This window comes from Ictalurus punctatus, chromosome 9 (assembly GCF_001660625.3).
Source record: "Ictalurus punctatus breed USDA103 chromosome 9, Coco_2.0, whole genome shotgun sequence".
In the NCBI taxonomy this organism is placed as follows: domain Eukaryota; kingdom Metazoa; phylum Chordata; class Actinopteri; order Siluriformes; family Ictaluridae; genus Ictalurus; species Ictalurus punctatus.
The window spans coordinates 15895549-15920541 of record NC_030424.2 but is presented as its reverse complement, the minus strand read 5'-3'; the positions used below and the strand labels follow the sequence as shown (position 1 = coordinate 15920541).

At 39.2% G+C, this 24993-nt stretch overlaps 1 protein-coding gene across 3 annotated transcripts; it reads left to right on the top strand.

Moving 5' to 3' along the window:
• Window positions 1-127: 127 nt before the first annotated feature.
• On the top strand, window positions 128-23649 carry ttbk2a (tau tubulin kinase 2a). Of its 3 annotated transcripts, none has more exons than XM_017477183.3 (16): window positions 129-315; window positions 3677-3824; window positions 7176-7323; window positions 9449-9522; window positions 9708-9848; window positions 10083-10187; window positions 10383-10448; window positions 10702-10794; window positions 10873-10998; window positions 11958-12115; window positions 13365-13572; window positions 13671-13882; window positions 13970-14489; window positions 17035-17322; window positions 18299-19161; window positions 19681-23649. In XM_017477183.3, the coding sequence occupies exons 2-16, from the start codon at window positions 3756-3758 to the stop codon at window positions 20102-20104; spliced, it is 3495 nt and encodes a 1164-aa protein (XP_017332672.1). In that variant the 5' UTR covers window positions 129-315; window positions 3677-3755; the 3' UTR covers window positions 20105-23649. The 3 variants fall into 3 exon arrangements, with proteins under 3 accessions (XP_017332673.1, XP_017332672.1, XP_017332670.1); XM_017477181.3 differs by having other exon boundaries at window positions 13967-14489; XM_017477184.3 differs by lacking the exon at window positions 17035-17322 and having other exon boundaries at window positions 128-315; window positions 13967-14489.
• Window positions 23650-24993: the final 1344 nt, after the last annotated feature.

Here is a 24993-nt window from a genome sequence, read left to right as displayed (position 1 = left end):
GAATCCGCAGCGACCGAAAGATGCTGCTGAGAGGCCGCTTAGAAGAAAGGGTCATTTAATCTCTGTTCATATATACATATAGGGTTATATATATATATATATATATATATATATATATATATATATATATATATATATATATACACGCACACACCCTCCTTTCTTTACATGCCGAGAAAACAGACGGCGATGCACACGGACGAGGCGCCTGCAGCTGCGCGCGGAGCATCAGCATGATTTTAAGCGTGTTTTAAAGCTTTAAGGACATCCGGCGCTTTCTGGATCACAGGATTGTCGGCAGCGCGAGTCACCGAGGTAACCAACATGGACTCGGATGGCCGGTGACATTAATGCGTTTCTGTGTGACTGACAGCACACTGACACCGTTTACCGTGTGCAGAAATCTTCACGACATTTTGCATGTCCTTATTCTGTGCATGTAGCTGACTGTATAAGCTCGTGTGTGTGTGTGTGTGTGTGTGTGTGTGTGTGTGTGTGGGTATAGTCAGCACTAAATGTGCTGTGTGTAGCAGTAGCAGATTGCTATGCAACAAGCGGATTGCCTTTGTATTACAGATCACATTTCGACAGTGGGCCAGGGATTAGACAGCCACCTCAACCAAGTACGGTAACTGTACATTGACGACTAGTCAGAAATGTCACACTTTATGTATTTATAATCATTATATAGGCATAAGTCGCTAGTTATATTATTCACAAAATGCAAAATGTAATAGTTAGAAAATGCAACTCCCCTTAAAAACCTAACAATTTGACAGCCAAGTATACATGACTGAGATCGGAGCTGTTTCGCTGTTGTGTCTTTAAACCATGACATGTGTGAGACTGTATTGGGGAAAAAAAGCTGATGAGGTAGATATGCTAGCTGGGCAGATACTGGAGTAGACTACTAAGCATCAGTGGCAGGTGTGGTACTTCGAAACCTTTTCCACACAGCACTGAGAGGTAACATTAGTGTTCCTGGGTTTCCTTGAGAACTACACATCTGTTTCATAGTCTACATTTATGATCCCTACAAGTAGGGTCCAGGGTCCTCCAGGGGTTGTTCCATGATATATACCGAAGGGGTTCTTAATTATTATTTTTTTTAAATGTTGGAGTACACCATGCAAAAGCGCAAAGTTATTATAATTTTTTTGAATGATTTCTTTTTCTTTCAGGTTTTTAATCGGAACTACATAACCTGAATAAAAATAACTACACTCTTAGAAAAAAAAGGTTCAGTCTAGTGTTCGTTCATTGATTCATCTTTATCTTGGTCTGGGTCACAGTGGAACACGGGGCCAAGGCAGAAACATTCTCTGGACGGAATGCCAGTCCATTACAGGAAATTCACACACACGCACACACACACAATCACATACATGCACACACACACTCATACAGCTGTGGGTTATTTAGTATAGCATAGACAATTGACCTACCTGCATGTTTTTGGGACATAGGAGGAAACCAGAGAACCTTGAGTATGCCAATGCAGACTCGGGGAGAAAATGCGAAACCCCACACAGACAGTAACCTGAGCTCGGTGTTAAACCACTGGCCCTGGAGCTGTGTGGAAACAATGCTTTCCACTGCACCATCACACCCAGAAGTGTTCTTCCATTGGTCTTTTTCTGAAGCTCTTTGAAATGGTCCTCATGAAATAGCTTCTTGGGTGTGATTTTTTTTACCCCCTTATATATTGATGTACTCTATTTCCTTCTGCAACAGGAACTCAGGTTGAACGATATTACACAACAGCCGCTAGAGATCGAGATTCACCACACGGCCGAGTCTAAACAAACCTGACTGTAGCTTAGCGAGCTAATTAAATATGAAGTACCGAGATTATTGAGAGCCTTTTCTTACTCATACTGTTGGAGAAGTCCAGACGATGTATAAAGACGGGATTGCATTTCTTGCTCAGTCTGAGGAAGTGACGTATTTCAGCACTGAACACCTCGAAGTTAGAACAGCTCCAAGTCCATGAACTGCTTGTCACATAACAGCGACCTTGTACTAATCCCACCATCTTCAAAACGAATAAACTCCATCTTTTTTCCTCAAGCAACAGATGGTTAGAAAAGTGACTAATGTAGGAAAAGATGCAAGCCAACAAGCTAAGGGGCTAATACTGTAGCGCAAGGCCTGTCTCCATGGTTCTAAACAGCATTTAATTGGATGATCACACAGTTGCGACTAGTTATGAGTCATCACTGCCTTTTTCCAGAAGTTACCAACTATATACATATATGGTATAATTTTTGTATTTGTATTTTTTTTTAAAGATATAATGTCATATTAGTGTCTAAAACACTAAGGGAGAGGTTTAAAAAAAGCTCTGAAACAGATATTTTGATTTCAGGTGCACTTTAAAGGGCCTGTGTCCAATTATGTACAAGATTTGTGTTTCAGTAGTAGTACAACTCCTTTACAAAGTTATCCAAAGTAGCCATGAGGAACCCTTTTTTTCTGAGAGGGTATAAATAAATGTGGAAAAGCATAAATGTTGCAAATCCACATTTTAACATACACTTTTATGACAATAAAGCGGTTTTCAGATTGTCACTATAGGAGAGCTCTTTACGATTCTACAATGTGCCTCTAAAGGGGGTGCAAATATTTGTCTAATTAAAGGTGTTTATAAAATTTTGTATTGAATTAAATTGTGCTGCTCATTGTTTTGGGGGTGGGGGGTTATGTAGAAAAGCGCTCTCTTCTTATGTAGAATGCTTGCATTCTGTGTTGCATATTTAAGTATTCTCTATCAGTAATGTGATATATTCATTTAAAACCTGGAAGTTTAGATGTACTGTATTTGAACTAATTTCCTTGCCTTTACTACAGAAGTATCAGTGAATTGCACAGCACTGTAGACTGAGGAGCACAGTAGTCCCAGTTGCAGCTTACATGCATAAAATGGATGTTACTGTTCTGTTCCTAATGTTCCTTGGGCTGCAATACTAGTGATACACTAAGCTTACATTAAGAGTTGGGTAGAAAAAATAGATGGACAGAGCAAGAATGAGAGAAAGCATACCGAATGTCTTGAAACGATTCAGGGCTTTACAACGTCAAAGAAAGTGCAGCCGCACAGAACAGGCGAGCTCCTCCGTATCTCTTGGACTCTGTCTGTTGGTTTCCAGTGGCGCACTTATGCTAGTGTTCTGTGGACATTTTTTAGCATTAGCTTTTCCTTTACTTATTTGTGTGTGGGAGTGTGTTTGTGGGTCGCAGCCCACAGAACTTTCATCGTTTAGCTTTTAGTAATTTGCAGATTCCTTGTTCATTTCATGTTGTGTGATACACAGCACTGAAAACATCATTAACAGCGAGCGAGTGCAAGCATTAAGCATGTGGCAGACTCAAAAGAAAGACGCCACTGTAAGTGGCCAGACTGCACTGCACTTAGACCTCTTCTGTTCCTGTTTCAGCTATGCTTGCTCTACTGCTGACCGATCAGTGTGTGTGTGTGTGTGTGTGTATGTGTGTGTGTGTGTGTGTGTGTGTGTGTGTGTGTTTCTGTTTAAATTCTGCTCAGCTTTGCACAGTCAGTGTCGGAATGAAGCTTGTGTAAGAGGAATTGCTCTGTATGTGTGTGTGTGTGTGTGTGTGTGTGTGTTCGCGTGTGCTGATCTTAGCCCCCCCTTGTGTCTGTGGTGTTTGTGAGCAGGCAGCACAGGGCCCTGATGCCATACGCAGATTCTCGCCACTGGATTTAGAGGAAGAGCTTGGGGCAGGACGGAACCAGGATGAGTGGAGGACAGGAGCAGGCTGACATCCTGTCTGCTTCTGCACTAGTTAGGGAGCGATGGAAAGTGGTGAGTGTCTTTGCCCCATCACAGCTTACTGCCCTTGACGTAGACACTAAAGCTATTATTTTGCAGGAGTTACTGAATTTATAACACACAAGCATAAAAATTGAAAAGACATACATAAAAAATTTTTTAAAATTACTTGCACATATTAGTTGGCTTATACACTTGACGAGAGGTCTATACAACTCCATGTATTATAGGCCTGTGTAATGTTCCTGGTAGCTGACTTAAATACTAGACAGAGTTGTGAAGGGAGAATGTATGCATGTTCGTTCTCCCCGTGGCAGGCACTACCTGTGTGTGTCTGTGTGTGTGTGAAAAGTGTACAGTGACTGCAGCCATTGTGTGGTGTAAACTCAGTACTGCTTGTTTTCCTGATGACATAGGTTGTGTTAAAGTACTGCATGCCAATCCCAAGAGCAGAGCTGCCATTAGGCCTGGAGGGAAAGGTTGGCTAGGACATAACACAGAGTCATGATTGTGTTACTAGAACCCTGGGTCAATGAGAAACAAGCTAAATCCAGCTCTATAACAGTGCTTAAACAAGATAAAAATCAGTTGTTTTTTTTGTGATTGTTGTGGCCAAAAACGCTTGATTTTGCTGCCGCTTTTTTCTAAATATGCGAAGCAAATTTTGGAAATATACCTGAATTGGCGAAATTGCACAAAATTGTTTGCACTGTCTTATGGAGTGATTTTTTTTTGGTAAATTAGAACTTTTAGCTGTACTCATGTTCATGAATCAAAGAGGGCTTTGGCTGAATGTGTGTTTTGATGCTGCCACATGACATCAAATCTGCAGAAAATCTGAGGGAATTTTGACAAATGGCAAGCTCCTCTGATACAGTGCTGTAAGAAAGTGTTTGCCTTCTTTGTGTTTGATTTCTGCTGTTTTGGTGTATATCTCATACTAAATAATTTTAGATCAAACAAAGGCAACCTGAGTAAACACACAATACAGTTTTTATTTATTTGTTTTATTGAAGCAAAAAAAGTTATCCAACAGCTATCACCAATGTGAAAAATGAATTGCCCTTTTACATTTAAAACTGTTTGTGCCACCTTTAGCAGCAATAACTGCAACGAAACGCTTCCAATAACTGGAGATCAGTCTTTCACTTACCTGTAGTACTAGGACTTACTCCTATGTTTTGGATCATTGTCAAGTTGCATAATCCAGTTGCAGTTGAGTTTATTATGGACTGAAGACCGGACGTTCTCCTTTAGGATTTTCTGGTACAGAGCAGAATTAATCTTTCCCTCAATTATTACAAGTTGCCCAGGCCCTGAAGCAGTAAAGCATCCCCACACCATCACACCTCCACCACCATGCTTGACTGTAGTTATGATGTTCTTTTTGTGGAATTCTGTGTTTGGTTTACACCAGATGTAACAGGAACCCTGTCTTCCAAACAGTTCCACTTTCAACTTATCAGTCCACAGAACATTCTAACAAAAGGTTTGAGGATCTTCAAGGTTTTTGGCAAAATTCAGATGAGCCTTAAATGTTCTTCTGGGTTGGCAGTGGTTTTCGCCTCGCCACTCTTCCATGGATGCCATTTTTGCCCAGTGTCTTTCTGATAGTGGAGTCATGAACAGTGACCTTTTGTGATGCAAGAGAGGGCTGTAGTTCCTTTGATGTTGTCCTTGGCTCTTTTGTGACTTGCTGGATGAGTAGTTGCTGTGCTCTTGGAGGAATTTTGAAAGGTCGCCGCTTTTGGGAAGGTTCACTACTGTGCTGAGTTTCTCCATTTGAGTTTCTCCATAATGGCTCACACTGTGGTTCTTTGGAGTCCCAGAGCCTTTGAAATAGCTTTGTAACCCTTACCAGGCTGATGTATTTCAATCACCTTCTTCTTCATCATTTCTGGAATTGCTTTTTAACTTTGGCATAGTGTGTTACTGGGAAAAACCTTTAAGCATCTTCATGCTGTTGAAAAAGTTCTATTTAAGCGTAGATTTGATTGAACAGGGTTTGCAGTAATCAGGCCTGGTTGTGTCTAGTCCAGCTGAACCCCATTATGGATGATCTTTCATAGATTTGGGGAATTAGTAACTACGGGGGAAAATACTTTTTCACACAGGCCCAGTTGGTATTAGATAACTTTTTTGCTTCAATTAATAACATTATAATTTAAAAAGTGCATTTTGTGTTTACTCAGGTTGCCTTTCTTTTATCTTAGATTTTAATTTAATTTCTGAATCAATTTAGTACAAGATATACATAGAAACAAAAGAAATCAGAATACTTTTACACAACACTGTAATTTCTATGATCTCACAATCACGAAATCCTGGATGGACTGTAAAATATAAAAACAAGATAAAAATCCTAATAGTCTTCGGCTAGATTTACATGGGGAGGTAGGGTAATTATTACCAGAGTGTCTCTTTTAGAACTGATGCCAATGACAATCATTTTTGTTAAAGTGAGGTGTATACATACAGTGGCAAGAAAAAGTATGTGAACCTTTTGGGACCCCTTTTATTATATTTGTCAATACCCTTGACATAGATGAAGATCAGATCACATTTTATGACAAATTAATGCAGAAAACCATGAAATTCCAAAAGGTTCACATACTTTTTCTTGCCACTGTATATAGTTCACATGGATTCTTTAGTGTGACAACCATGTGTACCCCCCATCTCTCTGATTTATATACAGATCGATTATAGTTACTACAGGTGTTCTCTTCAAACATTACTTAACAGACATACAGTACAGTGCAAAAGTCTTAGGCACATGCAAAGAAATGCTGTAGAATGAAGATGCCTTAAAAAATAAATTAAATGTTTCTACATAAAAAAAATACTATAAAGATCAGTAAACAGTAGTAAATGAAACAAAGTCAATATTTAGTGTAATGGCCCTTTGTTTAAAAAAAAAAGAAAAAAAAAAAGAAATAGTACTCTCTGGTACAATTAGTGCAGTTTTATAAGGAAATGAGCTGTAAGTTTTATTGAGCATCTTGCAGAACCAGACACAGTTCTTCTGGAGACTTTGACTGTCACACTCGCTTCTTACTTTTGCAGCAAATCTCTTCATTATGTGTTTTAGTCTGAAAAGTGGTGTCTTATGTAATTCACTGCTTTCTTTACTGACATACAAACATTTTTCAGTAGCATTTAATTTTGTGCTGGAACTCTAATGAAATATAAAAATATATATATAAATAGGGTGCCTAAGACTTGTACACAGTACTGTATTGTCCAGAAATCTTGTCCTGTCTGAATAATGTTATAGTTTAAAATTTAAATAACAGAGAATGACCCAAAAGTCATGAAGAAACCAATTTCACTTCTCAGCAAAATATTAAAATGAGTTTTCATTTTGCCATCCTTCACTTTTAGTTAAAGAAGATTGGTGGTGGGGGCTTCGGGGAGATCTATGAGGCATTGGACCTGCAAACCAAATACAACGTAGCGCTTAAGGTGGAGTCAGCCCAGCAGCCCAAGCAAGTGCTCAAGATGGAGGTGGCTGTGCTGAAGAAACTACAGGGTAATTACAGGAGCTCTGTTTGATCCACACTAAGCAAGTGCTTGTTGTTCTGGTGTAGGTATGAAGCTGTATTTGGTTGTTAACTTATAAAAGGTAAACATAAAAGCCCACTTTTTACATGTTCTATACTGGTCTCAAAACTCTAAGTATCATCCTATATCGATACTGATATCCTCACAGTAACTACAGTATGTTACTATATATTATAAGTTTTATCTTTCAACCACATACATGGTCATGGCATAACAATGCATCAGTGGATTGATTCGGAAAAAATGTCAAAACCTTTTCTTATACCAATCAAGCATTTCAGGCTCTGTACTGGAGTGGTACATCTCTAATAAGGGGTTTTCATATCTGTAATATACAGTGAACAACCTCTGATAGTCCAGTTGGATTGGTATTTGCACAGAGAATATGTACGCTCTGCGTGTGTGAGAGTGTGTGTACAGTTTGTCTGAGAATGTATGTACATATACATGTGTATTTGGGCTCTTGACAGGCTAAAAAAGGCCTTAAACCTTTTTCCTCTATCTCCCCCCCTCAGCTTTTAGTGGAAAATTGATGGATATGGATCATACTTGTTTTGTAATGGCCTAGTCTTCGGATATTGGTGTTTCTCTTTTTTTTCTTCTTCCTCTGGGAAAAGGAGTGTAACCAGAGATCTTTCCCCTTCCCAACCCCCATCTGAGTAAAATAGACATTAACAAAGAACAGAGACTTGGAAACATCCCTTGCGTATACTGTATGTAGACATATAGTGATTCATTAATAACTATTTTGTGTATAAAGATGTGTCAAAATAGATATGGAAGGTGAATAAATGAGGAAGTAAGAACTGGTAAATAAGAACTGCACTAAAGCAGTCTTGAGTATGTCGGTGAAAAGGGTGTGCCAGTTCCTGAGGAAAGATTGTGGCCATTCAGGCTTCTTGCACTGTCCCATGAAAGACAGTTCAGCCACTCTGAATACTCCCTGTAAACCTCTGTGAACCACTTAAAAGGGATGGGAGCATGAGTTGGAAATGTACAGTATACAGCTTGCTATTTTTGTATCCAGAGGTGGGCAGAATAGTGTAAAAAAAAAGTTTACTCAAGTGCAATAAAACTACTTATAAAAATAATTACTCAAGTAACAGTAATAGTAATAATGTTAATAATTACTTGAGTAAGAGTAATAAAGTATCCAATGAGAAGTCTACTCAAGTAGCAGGTTACTAGTTACTTCAGATCTGATTAAAATGAAAGGAAAATCCTGACTCTCGAACTACATTGAGAACTGTAAGTCACACCTCTCCTTGAAAGTCTGTATTCTGATTTTATGATATAAAACCTGGGTTCAAGATGAAGTAGCATATCCCAGTCCTGTGATGGGTACAACAACACACATTTAACACACAATGATACCTGTCATTTTCAACACAAAATCTCACACACACCCCAAAAAACAAACATTTTCCCAACAGCTGACTGTCTTTATTTTCACAACATGTAAACAACACAAACCTGTCAACATCTACATTTAAACAAGACCACGAGAACAAAAGAACAGAAGAGAATGTGTACGTAGAAAGAGATAGAGTGTTTGTGTGGGTGTTAGTATGTTTATGTTAGAGTGTGTGTGTGTGTGTGTGTGTGTGAGTGTGTGTGAGTGTGTGTGAGTGTGTGTGAGTGCGTGTGAGTGTGTGAGTGTGTGTGAGTGTGTGTGAGTGTGTGAGTGTGTGTGAGTGTATGTCCTGCCTCTGTCGACTAATGCTCACTTCTTCCCCCTCTTCAGCCATTATCTTCCATGACTGAGCCACTAAAAAAAGTGAGCGGTTGTTGCATCCTCATTCAGACCACTGCAGCGTATTAACATTTATCAGTAACGGGGGAACTCCACTGAATGTAGTGAAGTACATTTCTGTGATTAAAAATCAACTTGCCAGTTAAACCTACATTTATTTCCAAAAAGTTACTCAAGTAAATGTAACGAAGTAAATATAGCACATTACTAGTCACCTCTGTCTGTATCAGTGTGGTACTACTGTGCAGAGAAATTAATATTTTTGCCATTTTCTGTGTCTGACATCACAGGCATGTGTTTGAACAGTGATGTGTTAATAAACCCCTTTTCCTTTTTTCAGGTAAGGATCATGTATGCCGCTTTGTGGGATGTGGACGCAATGACCGCTTCAACTATGTTGTCATGGAGTTACAGGTGAGGTTTTTTCACATTTATGTATGTATGTATGTATGTAGCACTTTGGAAAGCTTTATTGTTGTGCTAGTAAAAAATATTTAATGCGATAATTCATCCAACAAATATACGTTACATACTTCAAAAACATTAATCTCCAATTTCATGAAGCCATGATCCTAGCTCGAGTTCCTGTGTCACTTCAGGGTTGTAATTTGGCGGATTTGAGGAGAAGTACAAACCGTGGGACGTTCACTGTCAGCACCACGCTCAGACTTGGCCGGCAGATACTGAAGGCTATTGAGAGCATCCACTCGGTTGGCTTCCTACACCGTGACATCAAACCGGTAAATCGGCACAGCTCCCCACAGCCTGTTGTCAGTATAAGAGAAGGAAAACTTAGCAGTGTTTTCTTTTCACATCTTCTTGTTTCTTGAGATCATTTTTAGAAACATTTATAATTGCACGAACATTTAGGAAATTTTATGTTTGATTAAACATTCTAAAAAAACATGAAGCAAGGTTACAGCACATGTTTTTTGCTATGCTGTGTTTTAAGAGTTCTGCTCTACGTGTTTCAGTCCAATTTTGCCATGGGACGCTTCCCCTGCACTCGTCGGATCTGCTACATGCTGGACTTTGGTTTGGCACGCCAGTTCACAAATTCATCCCAGGAAGTCAGACCAGTCAGTCTTTCTACTATCTTTATATATATATATATATATATATATATATATATATATATATATATATATATATATGTTTATATGCAAGTGTTTTTTGTGTCAGCTATTCTGTGCTATTTACATGTTGCACAATTCATTTGGTGTAATCCTCTATGTACATCGCTTATACTGGACTGTTCTTGTATGTTCTGTTAGCCTCGTCGTGTGGCAGGGTTCAGAGGTACAGTACGATATGCTTCAGTCAACGCTCACAAGAACAAGGTGCATACCCATCATTTGCTCTTTTACTTCTCCGTTCATCCTGTTTTTAACACACTGTCCTTAAGGGTCGATTTCATTTCAGTTCACCTATACTACAAATGAACACACCTCTCCATCACTGTTTGTTCTCTGACTGTCACCCAGCATCTGATAATTGATTCTTTTAAGCTTTTTATTCTCTGTGTCCACTTTCATTGCTGAGTGAATATTTGTTTTTTTACTGTTATGCTGAATTGGGTTGTTAATATTACAGGAAATGGGAAGGCATGATGACTTGTGGTCTCTGTTCTACATGGTGGTGGAGTTCTTGGTTGGTCAGCTGCCTTGGAGGAAGATCAAGGACAAGGTGGGTGCTACATAGAGATGAGAGAGCAAATTCTTTGATTGAAGGGAGTTGATTGTAATGCATGTGTTTGCGCTTTAGGAGCAAGTAGGGAAGCTGAAGGAGGCGTATGACCATCGCCTCATGCTGAAGCATTTGCCCTCAGAGTTCAGCATCTTCCTGGACCACATTAGCAGCTTGGAGTACTATACCAAACCTGACTATCAGGTGATGAATAATTATGAAGCATGTGTATGTTCTAACATACAACATTTGCTCATATGAATGTATGCACTTTTTTTGTTGATGAAATACCTATTTAATTGTTTTGGAATTTGTGATAAGTGCCTCTTTTAAGGCAATAGAAACATCCCTGGCAACAGAAACATTTGGCCTCATTTATGAATCTTTTAGTAAAGTTGAGTGTAATTGTTTGCGTTTACTAAACCAAGCTAAAATTTTCTGCAGGATTTACAAACATTTTGCTGATTTTCTTCATACTGGTGATGTTGATGAAAACACAAAGCGCATTCCAGACACAGCTCATGTGCATGTAGAGATGCCCACAAAACTCCATAATAGTTGCATGGACAGCAGGGAGAATGAAATGAATGATCCTGTAAAAGAAATGAGGAAGTTATTTTGACTCGAATTGAATGATCGGAGTAAAGTCTGAAAGGCAGAAGTGGAAGCTATTTTGACTGACTTCTAAGGCAATAAAAATATCTGATAACATGTAATGTTAATAATAATAAACACGTGCTAAATCTTCCCTCAAGTGAGACGTTTGTTTACGACAATACAAAAGGTTTTTCCTAATTTACAGGGTTTTTGTGAATACCAAATTTCTTACCAAACACTCGTACGAATGATTTATGCAGAAATTCATCCATTCTCAGCTTGGAAAATTCCCATTGCTAATATTCAAATATCTGTATATCAAAGTAAATCTGTTGACAGTTCTGATGTCTGGTATGTCTATTGAAAATCCCTGTCAAATTAAAATAAATAGAATTGTTTTCGGGGGTTTTTCAGTATATATATATATATATATATATATATATATATATATATATATATATATATATATATATATATAAAAATAATTATTTTATTTTATTTTTATTTTTTTGCCATGTTTTAATAGTTTATGATTAGCTATGTTCTCATGTGTGTATTTCCTGTAGCTTTTGATGACAGTTTTTGAGAACAGTATGAAAACCTATAACGTGGTGGAAAACGACCCATACGATTGGGAAAGGACGAGCACAGATGGTGCTATTAATACGCCTACAGCTGCCAACGTGCCTCAGCATCACACACGACTCACGCCAGCCTACATGGGGTAAGCAATGTTATTGTGGCTAGTGCAATCAGTGGAGCTAGAAATAAATGATAGTTGGGATTGACAATTTATTTTGGAAGTACCTCTTAGTAATAATAATAATAATAATAATAATAATAATAATAATAATAATAATAAATTGTATTTATATAGCACCTTTCATACATAAAATTCAAAGTGCTTCACATGTCAAAACATAAACCGTCAAAAGAAGAAAAAACAAGAAAAACAATTTAACAAATGAAGAACAATCAAAATCAACAAAGAAAATAATCGTGTAAAATTAGGATACAACAATAATAATAATAAGGATAATATTAATATAAATAATAAAATACAAAATTGGAAATAAGTAAAAGACAAAACATATCAAAAGCTAACTTAAAAAGATATGTCTTCAAATGCTTTTTAAAAATGTGAATATTTGGCAATTATTATTAAAAGTCTAATTTCATTAGGTTAAAGATTCCAGATTTATTTGGGGCATAATGGCTAAAAGCAGCTTCACCTGATTTCTTAAAGTTTACATACAATATGTCAGAAACTCAGCATTGGAAGACTTGGAACATATTTTGATAAACAATCAGAAAGATATGAAGTTGCTAAATCATTCAGTACTTAAAAAAACCCCAGTAAAATAACCTTAAAATCAATCAAATTAGCTAAAACAGATGTGATGTGATCACTTCTCCTGGATCTTGTAAGCACTCTGGGAGCTGCTGCATTTTACACCTGTTACATTTTTTTCCAAACAATTCTTAGGCAAGCCAGTATAAAGTGCGTTACAATAATCAAGGTGAGAGAAAAATAAAAGCATGAATCAGTTTCTTAGCATCATTCAGTGAAACAACAGGTAAAATTTGTGCTAGATTTCTGAGATGATTAAAAACAGATCTTAGTAACATAATTTATGTGTGACTTAAAACTCAGAATCTAAAATTACACCAAGGTTCTTAAATTCTGTCTTTGACTGTAGAGCCAGAGCACCTAGGCCACTTATAATTCTTTCCCTTGCATAATTTGGACCAACTAATAAGAATCTCAGTTTTATCCTCATTAAGTCTCAAAAAGTTTGTGTTCATCCATAGTAGGATACTGGACACACATTCAGACAGCTTCTTTAATACCTCTGTGTCATTAGGTTCCACCGAGATATATAATTAAGTGTCGTCAGCATAGAAATCTAGTTAATGTTGTTGAAACTAGTGGTGTGTTGTGCCAAGTGATTTCATGATTTGCTCGGCTCCAGGATGGCCAATGCCTCTGTGGTGATTGGAGACCTTCTGAAGGAGAACACTGATGAAGTCCTTCAGGATGAGCAGCTTAGTGATGGAGACAACAATGCTGGGCCAGAGCACCAGCCGGACACTCCTGCCCTCCCCCTGAGAAACCCGGAAGCTGACGGTTGGGAGGATCTGGACCGCAACAGCAACCTCATTCGCTTCCCTGGCTGGAAGGTATATTATCTGAAGCGTATCTGATTCTTCATCTTCTATTATTATTCTTCTCTCTGTGAAAGAATTTGGATTAATGCATAAATGGTGTGCACCTGCAGGGCCGCACAGAGGAGGAGCACAGTAACAAGGGCAACCCGAGCCCTCACGCTGGCCCCAGCCTTGGTTCTCCTGTGTGTTTACGCTCTGAGGTGGTGTCCTCAGACAGAGATCCTCCTCTCCTGAGGAAACTGCGCAACATCCACAGCTTCGAGCTGGACAAGAGACTCACCTTGGAGCCCAAACCCAACACGGAGCGCTTCATGGAAGCATGGTTAGTTCTCTGTGATCACAATCATTTTTCACTCATTGTACTTCAAAAAGTGTTAAGCTAATATTTTCTTAATGTGTGTGGTAGCAGCGTGGTGAAGCAGACGCCCAGTTCAGCACAGGACCAGGAAGGTAATGTTGGTGCAGTGCCAGCTGCTGCCGCTGTTCGAGTGTGGCACTATGATGAAGAGTTCCTCTCAGGAGATGCGTCACCTAAATTGGCCTCCCCAGGCTCTCTGGAGCTCATTGATGGAGCAGCCAGTAGTGGCTTTGTAGCACTAAATCTGAGCACGGACCATCAGGACGTGGACATGCATGACTGGGTGATGGTGGAACGTGTCTCTGACCAGCAAGACATTCAAGAGGCAGCCAATAGCAGCCCAGGACCTGAGGCTAAGCTGACTAGCAGCCCTTCAGAGGAGCCAGAGGTGGTGCAACCAATGGATGAGTCTCCTGATAAGGAAAGGGCCACCTCAAGCCCTTCCCATGGGCACGAGCTGGCCACAGTCAGAGTGGAGCGGCTCGAACTGAGTATGGTGCCAACAACAGGTCTGCTCCCAATTACACCCACCAGTCCTGCTGAAGCGCTGGCGGAGGGAGCTCTCACACAGGTAACGGATTAAACTGATTAAACTGACTGCACACTACAATATTTTAGCCATATATATATATTTTTTTTATCTGTTACAAAATCCACAGATATTTCATTGATTTGTTTGGGTAGTGGGTGCACATACATGATAGCAACTGAAAAGTTGTCATAGTATATGACACCAGATATTTTGGTATTTTGAAAGTTGTGTAGTGTGCACTTTACCTTAGTTACATAGTGTGCACATAAACTATCAGAGAACCTGTGATAGTCCAGTTGGGTTGAGACCATGAGTAATATTATGCTAAAACATTTTCTTTGTTTTAAAAGAGACAAACCAACCAGATTTGATGATTTTCATGACTAATCTTAATGACTATAGTAAAAATACTATACTACAGTCTAGTTTCACAACACAGACCTCTATGTGTCTTGTTTTATGTGCCCAAGAGCTGGCCACTTTCACAAGAAGAGGCAATTTGATTATCACTGAGGCTGTCCAACCACAGAGCTTTCACACATTTGCATTTGCTCATTTAACTGACGCTTTTATTCAAAGCTACTTACAGTCGAGACAGGATACCACTGAGCTGTTCCAGGTAAGAGGCCTTGGTCAAGAACCCAGTGGTGCCAGATGCTGGGATTGAACTCATGACCTTACAGTCTGTAGCCCAAAGCCTTAACCACTGAGCCACCACTTTTACTTTCCCAGAGCATGTTGGAAAAATTGTGAGAACATCAGAAATACTTAACACTACCTTTAAACAAAAATGTTTCACTAATTATATCTTGCTCCAAAAAGCTCACTGAGTCACAGTGACTGAAAGTTTGTTTACCTGTCGGAAGCTGGCATATGTCTTTGCATATTCATGGAAATCTTGATAGTCAATTAGCTGGCAAGAAGCTTGTAGCCAGGCAAGTATACAGTAAATATCAGAGTCTCTGTGGGGTGTTGGGCGGAGTGTCTGAGCCTGAGGTTTATTTTTAATCTATTGAGTTTACTGCTAATGGTTTTGCACCAAGTGACTTTCTATAAGATGTATAGAATATAATATTAGTATGTGTAGAATATAAATGTTCTACACAGGGAGCAAAATAATGGAGTTCTCTCACCAACTTAGCACACTATTTGAGACTTCACATAGACAGCACAACTGAAGCAATGAGTGATAGATGTACATTAGGCATAGAAAAATAGACAGTGGCTTCCAAACAGCAAAAATAACAAGCTCTGTAAATTTGCCCTTTATGAAAATGACTGTACCACAAAATATTGTTAACAAAAAAGGTTTTAAAAACTCTTGCAAACTCACGTTCACTATATTGCAAACTCCCAAAATATTACAATGTCACTTTTTCTCAGCCCTACCATTTGCTAGTTCATATCCTTTAAACCTCTGGCACGTGGAAGTAGTTCTTGTTTTATCAATAGTTTCTGACTGGCAGTGGTCCAGATTAAGGGTCAACTTTCTTTCTGAGTTCTAATCTGAATTCAGTGCTTAAATTTCAACTTGAAATGCTTCTGGTTTCTTTATGTGCCTGGTGGTGAAGTTTGGAGGAAATGTGTATGGTTGATTATTAGCAGATAACCATCTTTCAGCCATGTGCACTTTTTCCTACACAGTCAAACTCTATTTATTGATTAACTCAGAGAAAAGGGGGTGTTAATCTAGCAGAACGCTGAGTTACCCACCAAAGCAGCAACAATATACAAGTCACTTTTCCAAGTAGGGGTGTCACCAGGTCAGATAAAACGCCCAAAACCCTACTTCCAACAAAGGAAGTCTGTGTGATGAAGGAAGTAATAAATTATTGAATAAAACAATCCACAATCCCTATGACTATACTGCAAAACATGATGTTTTTTTTTTTTTCTGAACATTTGTTTAGAAGACTGGATAGTTGATCACAAGACTATTTGTCTTTGTGAATGTTCCACTTTACTCAGATCTTTTGACTTACTTGTGAAACATTTTACTCCTCACTTTGTTTCAGACGTGTTTGCCATCCAGTAATTATTAACAGCTTCTTCACTTCTGCTTTCTAAATTTCTAAACTGTGCTAAAAGACTGTCATCTTGCTTCACACACATTAGCGCCTTAGGCTTTCTAAGGATTGCTTATTTGTCATCTGTGTTAATGATAACCACCGAGTTTGTCCTCAGCCTGTGTTAAGTAATGGCCAATGCTATTGAGCTCACTTGACACGGGGTTCAGCATACTACTGTACCAGAACCACTGTTCTCATGGACCAGGTCAAGGCACTGAAGAACTATTTTAGCTGTGCACATACTCATTTGTATGCTAGGGTTATTTTTAGTAGATCTGTGGGCAGAGAAAGTGTCTGTGTGTGTGTGTGTGTGTCTGTGTGTGTGTGTGTGTGTGTGCATGCATGCGTGTGTGTTTTATATAAGCGGCTTTCTCCCGTGCACTATTCCTTATATCTATCTTTTTGCCACCCATCCATTCTTGTCTTATCACGTCCTCATCTCTGTCCTCCTCCTCATGCTCCCCTGCCTCATGTCTTTCCTCATCCTCCTCCTATTTCCACTTCTCCTCTTTCAGCTCCCAACCTCTCCTGCGTCTCTGCCAGAGGAGGTGGTGGCCCGGAAGCTCCTGCGCTCCCCCAGCCCTCATACCTTCCTGAGCACATTGTCAGATCCTCTGCACCGACGCTCCCCACCCACTCTCCGGCGTAGCCAATCCGCAGAACACCATAACCAGCACCGCTCTCCCTGCTCCTCTACCTCCCAGCCCCGCATCACTCATAGGAAACTGCCAGCCATTCCACCAGGCGCCTCCAACACCAAGATCCCTTCAGTCATACGCATCACACGGGCTCAGTTGCAGCAGGTGAATACCCTGTTTCCTGTCCACCTCTGCCCCTAGCACAGTCTAGTCTGCTGGATTGTTCGCTTGCTCCGAACTGAGTCTTTATCATGGTTTGGTTCTCTGATCAGCGCGCATGTGGGTTTCGTTTCGTGAATGGGGTTTTATAAATAAGATCCGTATGCGGCTAATTATTGAACTTGTTCTTTTATTATTCCAAGCGGTCTGATTAATATTCCATTACAGTTTTAATTTTAAGTTTAACTGTCTGGCTGGCTGGTTTGGACATCTTGCAGACATATCGATTGCTTATTCTGAGTGTAATTTCATCAGATTGTTTTTCTGTGCTTTTTCTTTGCAGAAGTTTTATATGCAGACTGAGTGAAATGTCTAGTGCTGTTCTGTGGGTCAGAAGTTTGGAAATAATATTAATAACAATTTCTAAAATGTAAAACATTTGCACAGTAATATGTATTGCTGTGATGAAACGGTTTGAAAGAGTGCACATTTAACTGATTATGTGGGGTTTTCCAAAGGCTTTATTACCTGAATCAGGTGTGTTAATTGTTAACACTTAAAAATGTAAGAGACTCATGTCAACAATGACAAAGATGTCCTTATATTATACATGTACATTAGAGTTAAGGTACCTAACTGCAAACCAGATCTGTGACAGAACTATAACTATGTCTACAATCTAGACAGCAGTAAACATCTATATGTAAATGGATTTTATATATATATATAAACATATATATATATATATATATATATATATATATATATATATACACACACACACACACATATATATATACATATACATACATACACACACACACACACACACACACACACACATATATATATATATATATATATATATATATATATATATATATATATATATATATATATATATATATTAGTGGCCTTTCATATACATTGTTCATATTCATTTCTAGCTAATGGCTCTCTTTGTGGCTCTCTCTGTCTCCAGTTGACAGCTCAGCGTCCCTCTGCGCTCTTCTCCCAGTCAGCCTCTGACAGCATGCCACAGTGCCCCCTGCTGGAGAATCATATCACTGGTGAGAAAGAGGCACTACCACAGGATCTCACTGTGGATGACATCCATTCACCTCAGGAGCAGCCTCATTCCCTGCGCTCCAGTCACTCCAGTGCTGATGCGGAAATTCCGATAAATAGGAATGGAAATCCACAAACGCCGAGCCCAGTGCCAAGCCCGGAAAACTTACCCCGTAATGCCTCTAATCCACTGCTGATAAAAAGCCATGCTGACTCTGCAGCAGATGCTCAGAAGGCGCTACTGTCTGAGCTGAAGGACACCAACAGAGACTCTGATGCCTCTACTGAGCCTGATCAGCCTCCTCCATTGAAGAACAATGTAACATCCTCTGTTGAAAGTAATAATCACACCCAGTACTCTGTCCCGTCTCGGGATCCCAGTCGCCGGCTGAGCCGCATCCCTGTCCTCGAGCCCTCCAGTTTGCCGCAGGATGTTCCTTCAGGCTCAGCAAAAGAGAAACTGCTGCAGAAACGAAGCCAGCGCCTCCCCACCTCTCCCTGTGCCTCACCATGTGCCTCACCCTCACTTTCCTCAGTCCAGCGCGACCGCCTGTCCTCCACTTCAGCCTCGGAGCGCTCGCAGGATGAGGAGTCCATACATGGACTGAGACAGGGTGATGATGCCCCTTCACTATCCTCCTCATCTAGCCCACACTCGCATAAGAGCAAAATCCCCAGACCTGTAAGCCGCTCTTCTGTACAGGGGGAACTCGCAGCCCAATTTGTGCCTCGTCCACCTCCCGGCAAACCCCCCAGCCGTACGTCTGCAGACGGCAGGTAAGACTCAACCAAACAGTACAACTGGTAAAACATTCCTAAATTCCTTCATTGTATATACAGTTCACTTTGTATTTACTGTCTTTAATACTTACAAACAATACCAGACTTCCTTCATATCACTTACTAAAAGCCACACTAAAACTGCTTACTTTTCAAATGATTTAAGAAAACACAATTTTTATCTGTTTAATCATAAAAATGAATCTAGTTAAGATCCAAATGAAAGATTTGGCTATACAGGCATTGTGCATTTCTTTCAATAAATGAATGCATGCTGTTTTTTAGAGGGTGAGCTGTTTTGACATTGTGCCAAACATATTTTCTGCAATTAAGGTCACAATGTTTGTATTTGGTCTTCTCAGACTGAACATTTTCCCCCACATGGTTTTGGGACATCTTTTTTTGGCATTAATCACAATCATCAACGTCAAAAAACTGATGTCAGATGAGGGCAAGTTCCGTTTGTAAGTGCTTCAAATGATGATTTAACCCAGTTTACATCATCTCCCCATTCAGGCTGCGGCGTTATCGGATACGAGCGGGCAGTGCGGGTGACACGGAACTGATGACGTGCCTGGCTCAGCTGATGCGAGGTGGAACCAGCCGCTCCTCATCACTGCATTCCCGCAGCTCGCCGCAGCATGTGGGAACCAGGCTCCTGTGTTTCAACCAGTCGGGTATCTCGCATCACCACCACCATCACCAGCGCAGCTCCAGTGCTTCCCCCCGCAGCTGCTCCTCACTGCAGCGCTCCATCAGCTCCTCACCCTCCCGTCATGAGCATCGTGTTGGATGCCTGCGCAGCCACTCACCCCCCAGCTTCTCGGGGTCTCCGCCTTTCCGCCGCGCTCCTCATACACAGGAGGGCAGTTGTGGCCACAAGGTCCGCACCAAAGCTTGTAGTCGGGAGCCCAAGTGGTCTAACAAGCTGAGCAGATAGTTTTCCCACTAAACGCATGTACATCACACGCAGACCAGCAGGGGAGGAAAAGACTTGCAAGATTCTTGTTTTTATGCTTGACTTGTACCAATATAGTATCCAGTCTTACAACTGCAGCTACACAGTATTCTGCTTCTTAATTTTGCACCCACTTTCTGCTACACATTTGAGTTGGACAATAAGAGACTATCACGTCTATCAGCTCTCTGACCTGCATTCTCTCTTTATTCTCAAGTTGTTGTTTTTTGGGGTTTTTTTTTGAAGAATGGTGAGTGTAATGCCTTTAGGATTTTTAAAAAAATGCAACATAAATATTTCCAGGTGAGTTGTAGAATTAGTATTTTGGTTAGTTTTAACGCCAAGAAAAATCATGCAGCTAGAGCACTGATATAGTTCGTCTAACACTAGATGCATGGGTTTGTGTATTTGCATCAAGCTCTGTAAACCTGTAATATAGTATTTATTGAAATATGTACTTGGGCTCGAATGCATATTGCACCCTTCTAATCCGTGCAGTGGCAGGTACACTGACAGATCGCTGACGTATCGTTTCTGTCTGTGCTGTTTTTAGCCCTCATTCAAGCTAAGGCAGGTTGTATTTTTTGAGGCTGCAGAAACATTTGAGTGTTAATGTGAGGACTAGTGTTTCCTTTTCCCAAGAAATGCTAAAGCAATCACTGAGATTCTTACAAGCACTTTGCTGTGTGCCTAAGGAAATGGTACTTCAAATTACAGAAGAGCAAGGTACAAGCTTTCATAATGAGCTGGGTATTTATTTTTTTTGAGCTATGGAGCTCATGCTGCTCTTTTAAAGGTGCAGGCTTGCACACATATACAGCAGATACACACACACTTGCGCATGGGGCACTCGTATTGGTTTTAAACTCTTTGGTTGATCATCTGATCTTTGCTGATTGATTACTGTGTCCAAAGGGTTATCTGCTCCACAGACTAAATAAGCTTCAAAGAACGTTGAAGGGGAATGTTTTATATCTCGTATTGTACAGAACTAAAAACAACATCATTTATTCATGTTGAGGGCAGTGTGGAAAAGAAGGGGTATACACATAGTTCTGTGGTGTGATGGACTAATTCTAGTCAGATTGTTAGAATGATCCCAGTAGAAAACCAAAACAATTACTGTCAAATAGAGTTTTTGTTTTTTGAAGTAGGCAATAATAAATTCTGAAGGATATCAGATTTCTGTAAGTGTGGCAGTCTGGGTTAACCTTTTGTCTGTCACATTGGCTGAATTCTGGAAAAAAAAAAAAAAAAAAAAAGGTGATGAATCCCACAGGGTTGGGGGTTTGAGTCCCGCCTCCGCTCTCTGTATGCAGAGTTTTAACGTTCTCCCTGTGCTTCGGGGTTGTCCTCCCCAGTCCAAAGACATGCGGTGTAAGCTGATTGGCTTTTCCAAATTGTGTGTAGTGTGTGAATTTGTGCGAGATTGTGCCCTGCAGTGGGTTGGCACCCAATCCAGGGTGTCCCCTGCCTTGTGCCCCGAGTTCCCTGGGATAGGCTCTAGGCCCCCCTGTGACCATGTGTAGGATAAACAATATGGAAAATGGAATAGATAAATATCACACCTCAATTTTAAGAAACCATAAATACATTTCACCAAAAAATATTACTTTATAATCTTACCTAGAATAGTCTTCCTGCAGTGTTGACTAAGGAGTCAGTCTACCTAAAAACATGTTAAACCTTGCTACTTAAGTGTAATTTACTCACACATTGAATTTCACAATTTGATCAAATTCTTTGATTTCTACATGCTTTGATGCTCACAAATAAATCCTAGACATATGACATACTGTACATGCAAAAGGGAAACAGTTCAGGAAAATGGTGCAATAGAAAATGCTTAAATTTCACCATGTGATGGGTTTTCCAAGGCCACCATGCATATCCAGTCCCCATCGAAAGTATTGGAACAGCAAAGTCAGTGCTGTTATTTTCGCTAGACATTGAAGATATTTTTGTTTGAGACCAAAAGATGAATATAAAATTATGGATCAGAAATCAGCTTTCATTTCTGCATATTTACATCTAGATGTGCTATACAACTTAGAACATGGCACCTTTTGTTTGAAACCCCCATCAAATTTATTGGAACATGGAATTGTGGACTGTATGCATTGACTATGTTCAGATTTTTTTGCTGTGGTCTTGTGCCATTGGAGTCATTAAGAACAACACATTTCTTTAGAATGTAGAAACTGGCCTCCTTGGGCTTCCTCCACGTTGTCCTTCTTTGCTGTACTGTAACTTCACATACACTACAAACAGCATTCATATCAATGTAGTTCATATATTCCCGCATATGACTGAAACATACAGTCATGTTCTGAGTAGGGTTGTTAATATATATTTTTTATTAATATACATGTTCATGTTCTTTTATTGTAAGTTTCAGCCTCAGCCTCTCTCCTTCACAGCACTTCAACCAACCTTATTTTGACTTTGCAGTTTTGAGGAAGTGTCTAGTATGAATATTTGTACAAATGTTGGTTGGTCACATATATATCTGACATTACCATTTAGGATTGTGTATACGAGAACATCGTTTTCTGCTTTGAATCAAGAGTTTTTTGTGTTCAGTATATTAGAGGCAGTTTTATTTTCCAGAGCTTCTGCATGTATTGCATTTTATTACTATTGTTAAACATTTGACTTACTGTTTGTTTGTTTTTTTTCATCAAGACATTGGATAGCCAAGATGTTCATTACACAACTGTTAGATTACAGTTTCTAGCTGCAGAGAGTTCCTTGGTAATACAGTTCTGATTAAGGGTATGGTCATGTGTAGATATATTAGGTGATTTAATGCTAGATTAAGATTCAAAATACATGAAGGAAAACTGTAAGCCCAACTTGATCATTTTAAAAGGTACTTTAAATGGAAGGAATCATGTGTTGCCCCACATAATGAAGTAGTAGACATTATTATAAAAACCCTACATACATATTTGCTGTAATAGAAAATGCTGTATCCCTTTACATTTCTCTGTGTGAAACGGCTCTTTGTTCTTTTCCTGCTATCAATATCAGTGTCTTAATATATGAAATTTTAGTCCTGTAAATAAGAAGCCAGATTACACATGATGGCATCTGCACCCACTCTATGTTTAATCTGAATTTCTGATGTCCCCCATGTCTTCTTCCCCCTGCTGGACATGGACAGAACTGAAGGTTCCAGGGTGCCACATGCTTCATTACTGACAATTAAATACCATTTTCAGTAGTTGTATTATATGCTGATTATAGTTTAGCATATCTGAATACATCTTTTCCTATTATGTTACAGATTTCCTGTTTGTGTTATAATCTGCATAGTCACAATGTTTGTACAGCCTAAAAAAAAAGTAATGTAAAAGGGAGAGACCACATTGTACATTATTGCAATATTTGTGTTATTTTTATTTTATTTGTATCATATCAATGCCTTGTACAGTGTTGTTTTTTCATTTAAAATTGTTTTGTATTTTATTTTTATAAACTGGTTATGAATAAAATATTTATTCAGCATGCCGGCAGAACCTCTACACCTCGTGTCATGTGCAGTTTCTCAGCTCTTGGTAGCTTGTGTGTGTGATGTGCTGGTGAACCAAAAGGAAGCCAAAAAAAAAACCCATGGTAGATAAAATAAAATTTCCCAGAATATTAATGGGATATTTGCACAATGTTTTTAATCTTTGACCTTCTGACTTATCCTCGTGCTGTTCATACACTACAATATAATAAGTATATATTATATATATACACACACACAAACACAGTGAGAAAACACAGTGGACCAACACCAGCAGATGACATGGCCCCCCAAATCATCACTGACTGTGGAAACTAAATATTATTCTAATATTTTGAGATACTGGATTTGTGATTTGAGCTGAAAGCCGTAATCATCAAAATTAAAACAAAAAAGGCTTGAAATATTTCACTTTGTTTAATGAATCTGGAATATATGAAAGTTCCAGTTTTGAATTAAATTACGGGAAAAATGAATTTTTCCACGATATTCAAATTGTTTGAGATGCACCTCATGAGCATACTCTTGCGTTTCCATATCTGCTCGATTTATTTATTTATTTGCCTGTTCTATGAGAACTGAGTGTAGTTGAGTTACCATTCATTCCTCATGACTTTTGGAAAATTGAGAATCACACAGACACGGTATGTGATCCACCAACACATTGTGTACCGAACAATGTCTTTTATTTTGAAAATTCATAGTTTGTTGTAATTTCTCGCTTCGCAAACAAACCACACCCACTCTGTTACCAACAATACTGGAATGTGTAGTCAACAGTGATGAGAAGTTCGGATCATTTTACTGACTCGGATCTTTGAATCTCGTTCAGCAAAACGAACGAATCTTTTTTCGAGTCATTTCGTTCATTTCAGCAGAATATAATTAAAATATTACCCGTTAAATTTCCCAACACATCTAGTACTTAATAAACTATTAAATTAACTATAGGTTTTCAACCTTTTGTAACTCAAGCCCCCCCCCCCCCAGCCCCCCATCATGTGGCACGCCCCCCTCATCCATGACATTGTTAGAAGCATTATCTAAATCCATAGTACACTTGTTGATCAAGTTATTTTTTAAGTGTGTATTGAGTTAGATGAATTCTGTGTCTTACTGAGCGGTAGGCCTAATTGTTTTTCTGTGTCAGCCCTTGCCTCTCTGCCCAGCAGGCTTAATCTTAAACTAGAAAACACTTTCTAACAAGTGACATTCTAAGTGTGTAAATTAAGAGCCTTGTGTTTGTCTAAAGCAGCTTCCCTCTATGGCGATAAAAATAGCAATTGGACACACACCAGAATTGGGTTCCCAACCAAAGCCCTCTAAACTTATAAATCAGTGTCAAAAGAAAAGATAA